The 5342-nt window shown below is 40.2% G+C and overlaps 1 protein-coding gene across 1 annotated transcript; it reads right to left on the minus strand.

The window, feature by feature from the left end:
• Positions 1-1028: 1028 nt before the first annotated feature.
• LOC112138790 (RNA-binding protein 25-like) lies at positions 1029-4951 on the minus strand. Its single transcript, XM_024261430.2, has 4 exons — positions 4744-4951; positions 4580-4660; positions 3004-4467; positions 1029-1556 (listed from the first exon to the last, which is right to left on the minus strand). Exons 1-4 carry the CDS (start codon positions 4949-4951, stop codon positions 1078-1080), a joined length of 2232 nt encoding a protein of 743 aa, XP_024117198.2. The 3' UTR covers positions 1029-1077.
• Positions 4952-5342: the final 391 nt, after the last annotated feature.

A 5342-nucleotide genomic window follows, 5' to 3' on the forward strand; every position in this document is an offset into this window, starting at 1 on the left:
AAAGAACTGGAATTGTCTCATGAATTACAGCAGAACACTATTTTTGACTGCAGTTTGTTATTAGGATGACTTGCCCTTTAAAGATTGTGTGCTGAATAAGAAAATTACAGATTATTACGGCCACCATAAAAATATCACAACACTAAAGTCGTAAAATTTAAAAAAAGTTGCAATTTTACCAGAATAAACACATAGAATTATGAGTACAAAAAGTTAATAGTTTACGATAATAAAGTTATAATTTCATTATTATAAATTGAAAATGTAGAAGATTGAAGTCATCATTTTTTGAATAAAAATACTGTTTATACAGAAAAATAGAAAACTAAAAAAGGAACCAATATCGTATTTCAGTATGAAAAGTGTACATTATGTATAAACAATAGACCTATATCTACATCTGCATTAGTTTTACAAATTAAGAAATACCAAGTCTTTTAGGTTTTATTCTCTTAAACGTTTAACCTTATTCTTGTAAAAGAATATAAGGCATTATTGTAAAGTTGCAACATTCTTCTCCTAATTTAAGACTTTTAAATCATACAATATAAGTTATTTTCTCATTTTACGAATTTTTTATGATAATTTTCCCATTTTATTCTTGTAAACATTCTTGTAACGTTTTGCTCATAATTTCACTACTTCATTATGGGAAAATGATAAATTATTTGGTCTTCCTTTTACAACTTTATTTTCGTAAACTTATACATTTTTGCTCATACGTTTATGACTTTATTCTTGTAAAATAATACATTTTGTACACAATTTTACCAATTTATTTTTCTAAAATTGAAAGAAAGTAACATCTTTTAACAACCTAAAGGGAAGAAAAGCGGAGGCTTATGTGGAAGGTGGAATGCGAGTCTGACCGGCTGTCAGCTGCAATTTCTTTTTTTGAATATCAGACAAGAAATAGGAAAAATCTTAAAGGAAACATGGTCCTTGGAGAGAAAACACAGAATAATCATCTATCATAAATATTTCTTTCTAAGCCCTCCAGAAGACTTTAGGGATGACAGGATTCAGCAGTCTATCTTCCTATGGGTTGGCCAGTGGTTCAAATCCTGGACTCTACAATTATTTTGGATATTCAAACAAATAGTGAAAAAAATGAAAACAAAATCTGTGACAGAAACGCAGACAGCTGCTTTGTACAACAGAAAGACACTCACCAAGCAGTGGAGGGTTGCTGTTGCGGTTGGTGGGTTTAGGTGGAGGGACGGGGGGCTGCTTGGCATGGGGAGGAACAGGGGGAGGGATACTAGAGTCAGCTGTGGAGACAGCCGGAATGGGGAGGGGAATGGGGAGGGAAGGCAAGTCCTCCGTTATTAGAGAGACTGTCCTGGGCGGCTTGGAGATTGGTACTTCATTAGTGGAGGAGGACGACGAAGAGGAGGAGGAGGAGGAGGAGGAGGAAGGTGGGTTTGCATATCTTTTAGAGTCAGGAGGAAGACTGGGGAGGGGTTTGGGTGGAAGCAAAGCCTGCTTGGGCGGGGGAGGCTCCTGTTTGGAGTCTGGTGGTGGACGAGGGTTGGGGGTGAAGATACCAGCGGACTCTACGGAGATGGAGGGTAAACAAACGCAGAGATGAACACAAGAAGGCATCCAACAACACGAACACTACAACAAAACAACACAACTAAGGTCAACACACAAACTAGAAGGAAAAATTGTTTAGCACACATACACACTGGCAAAAAAAATATTTAAAACACAAAAAGAACCTGACAAAACAAAAATTTTACACGTAAACATTGACAAAAAAAAAGGTTTAACGCTCATATAATAGAGTAAAAAAATCTTAATCAAACACAGGACAAAAATAAACTGAAGACACACAAACACTGGAAGAAAAAGCTCAACAAGGAGGCATTGGAGCAAATGAAATATTTAACACAAATGCCAGAACATAAACGTGCTGAGTGTGTCTCAATCTGAGCTCAGACAGCAGATCAAAGCCGACTCGTTCATCAAAAAACAAACATTTCTTCTTCCTAACCAACTTATCACTCAGAATTTACTTACAGCATTCAGATTTTCCTATTTTATGTGTCAATGTTATTTAAGAAACAAGCTATGGAGAGCCCTTGCTAAAGTCAAATTTAGATTTCTTAGAAGAGCTGCATATTGATTGTCAACATCCATCATCTGATTATAACCACCAGAATTTGATTGGTGAAGGCTAGGTATACCCCGGACAGGTTGTCAGTCTCTGGCAGGGAATGATAGATTAAAAAAAAAAATTAGATTTTAATTTTTTGGCCACGTCACCTAGCTCTAGTTGGATTGTCCTATTTACTTTTTGCATGTTTTGATAGCTTGAAATAAACCACATCAAATTCCAAAAATTATTTCCCGTTGGTAAAGTCCATTATCTGAATTCAGCGCAAAGGATAAGTCATAAAACACAGCAGTGGTCTGTAAAGATCAGGATTTAGAGACTGGAAGAACTAAATGAATATTCCTTTACTACATAGTTTACTATATAGTGTTTTAACTTCATGCTGTGCTGTACAAATTTACAATTCCGAAATCCGAGTGCCAAAGAAATTTATAAGACGACTCTGTGAAAAACTACTGTGCATCAATGCTCACTAAATTGGCAAATATAGACCACAATGCATTGCGTTTGACCAATTTCTGGAAAAATACATTTTTTTAAATATAAAACCATTCAAGTTTTCATCATGAGAACACAGTTAATTCATAAATAGTTTTCATAAAATGTTTGTATTTATTAGGTTTTTACATCAGGAAATAATTTAGGTCACATTTGTTAAAAAAAAAAGTGATGAGCATGGTGTCCAAATTGCTTTAGAAATCCAGGGGAATTCAACACAAGTTTCTTTAGTACTTGGCGAGTAAGGAGGGAATATGGACGTAGAACGAGACATTTTAGATTGCCTAAAAGACGTGTAGTTTGGTTCCAGTTAAAGGTTTAGTGTGGAAGGCTACAGTTGATCACAGTCATTGTTAGTGATTAGTGAACTGAAGTGATCTCACCTGAGTGTTCTTGCAACTCCGTAGGGGAGAAGTATCTGGGCAGTGTGGTTATTCGATTGACCTCCGACATCGGCCGAGGTCGGTTTCCTTCCTCTGATGAGCTCTTTTCTAAGGGAGGCCGCAGTTCCACCTCTGAGAACGGCCTGACAGGCAGACGCCGCTCTTCCACCAGTTTTTCCTTCTTGCCTTTGTCCTCACGCCTCGCACGATCATCCCTCAGCTCTTTTTCATTTCTTTTAGCCCAGTCATCTCTCCTCTCTCTGTTATCTCTGTCTACCCGAGCATCTTTTCGCTCTTTGTCTTCTTTCAATTTTTCATCTCTCTTCTCTTTCTTTTCCCTCTCAAAGTGCTGATCTTTATCATCTCTTCTGTCTCTTATGTCCCTTCTGTCAAAGTCATCACGCTCTCTCTTTTCCCTTTCATCTACAACCCTGCGCTCCCTATCTTCCCGTTCCCTGCGCTCCCTGTCTTCCCGTTCCCTGCGCTCCCTGTCTTCCCGATCCCTGCGCTCCCTGTCTTCCCGATCCCTGCGCTCCCTGTCTTCCCGATCCCTGCGCTCCCTCTCTTCCCGATCCTTGCGCTCCTTCTCTTCCCGATCTCTGCGCTCCCTCTCTTCCCGATCCTTGCGCTCCTTCTCTTCCCGATCTCTGCGCTCCTTCTCTTCCCGATCCTTGCGCTCCTTCTCTTCCCGATCCCTGCGCTCCCTCTCATCCCGATCTCCCCGCTCCCTCTCATGCCGATCCCCCCTCTCCCTCTCATGTCGGTCAAGTGTTCCATTCCAACGTTCCTTTTCATCTGGACCACGATCCCTCCTCTCTTTCTCGTCCCAGCCCCCTGTTTCCTTCTCATTCCTCCTGCTATCCTTTTCGTTTCGATCCCTGCGCTCTCTTTCATCTCTATCTCGATCCTTCCTATCCCTCTCAATGCGATCCCTCTTTTCTTTCTCATCTCTACGTTCTCTCTCATCACGATCCCTACCATCCCTATCTGGCCTTTCACCTCTTCTGTCGCGATCGTCTCTTAAGTCACGCTTTTCTCTAAAGTCTCTCTCAGCTTTGTAGTCAGATTCTCGATCCTTCTCTTTTTCCTCTCGCCGGTCCTTTCTGTCCATGTCGTCCTTGTCCTTCCTTCTGTCATCTCTGGGGTCTCTCCTCTCGTCTCTGTGGTACCGGTCGTCTTGTGTAGCTCCTCTGGGTAAAGTTCTATTTAAATCTGAGGGGACACGACTCTGTCTGTCCACATCCAGAGGTAACCTGGCATAAGAGTCTACATCTAGAGGAGCCCGGCTACTTCTGGAAGCGTCAGAAGGTATTCTGCTCCGACGGTCTTCTCCTTGAGGGCCTTTCGGGAAATTTATGATTATGTCCGATTCCCCTCTGGAAAGTCTTCTTTCAGACACTCTATCCACATCCATTGGCACCGGGTGCCCATTTTTCACTGGTGGAACTTTGACATCCGCGTTTTCTGAAGATGAGTAAACAAAAGCAGTGGTATTTAAAACACCTAATGCATCTTCACTTTGCTCAATATACAACAAGTAAAAAAATAAATGAATAAATAAAAAAAGAACACCAACCATTTTCAGTCACCTCCCTTAAAACCCCTTTGGCAATTAGTTCTTGTCGACTTCTCCTGACAGAAAGTTTTCTTTCCAAATCTTAAAATAAAAGAAGGTAAAAAACATATTAGGACACATCTGTAAATGACTTAACATACAGTTATTTCACATAGAAAACGTACCTATAGATGCTTCAGCAAACTGGTCACTGGGCTTCTTCTTCTTCCATTTCCAGGGCTTGAAGATTTTTCCCACCTTGAAGAACTTGCCTTTGCGTTTAGTTGGAGGTGTTCCTACACTAGAGTTTCCTTCCTCCCCCCCTGTTCTCTGCTGCGAGTCAACCTCATCATCTGCATTAAAATAAAAGAGACATTTATCATTATTAATCATTTTGAGTTATCAATCACGGTGTAAAAAGTGCCATGTCTGAAGACAGAGCTGAAGACAAACCTTCAAACTTAAGACAGCCACCAACCTTTACACCAGACACACGCAATGAAATTAGTAAATATAAACATTTCTGCCAATGAGTCTCGCCAATTCAGTTCTCCTTTGACTCAATGGCCACAAAGACTGATCTTTAAAAATATGTATTTATGAATTAAAATCCCTAAAGGCCCACCACATTGTTGAGTTGGATGGATTTCTGCATTCGAATGATCCTGAAGATAAGTTCCCCATTGGCAAGATCAGGGGCGTCAAACTCAATCACACAAAGGGGCCAAAATCCAAAACATACTTTAGGTCACGGGCCGAACAGGATAAACATATTTTGAACACA

This window comes from Oryzias melastigma, unplaced genomic scaffold (assembly GCF_002922805.2).
Source record: "Oryzias melastigma strain HK-1 unplaced genomic scaffold, ASM292280v2 sc01016, whole genome shotgun sequence".
In the NCBI taxonomy this organism is placed as follows: Eukaryota; Metazoa; Chordata; class Actinopteri; order Beloniformes; family Adrianichthyidae; genus Oryzias; species Oryzias melastigma.

What these genes read in the sequence shown, in the direction of transcription:
- LOC112138790 (XM_024261430.2), bottom strand. Translation starts at nt 4,951, where the DNA reads ATGATTAATAATGATAAATGTCTCTTTTATTTTAATGCAGATGATGAG. An exon ending in GTTTGCTGAAGCATCTATAG is followed by an intron (nt 4,661 to 4,743) that starts GTACGTTTTCTA and finishes TTTTATTTTAAG; the next exon opens with ATTTGGAAAGAAAACTTTCT. An exon ending in AAGGGAGGTGACTGAAAATG is followed by an intron (nt 4,468 to 4,579) that starts GTTGGTGTTCTT and finishes ACTCATCTTCAG; the next exon opens with AAAACGCGGATGTCAAAGTT.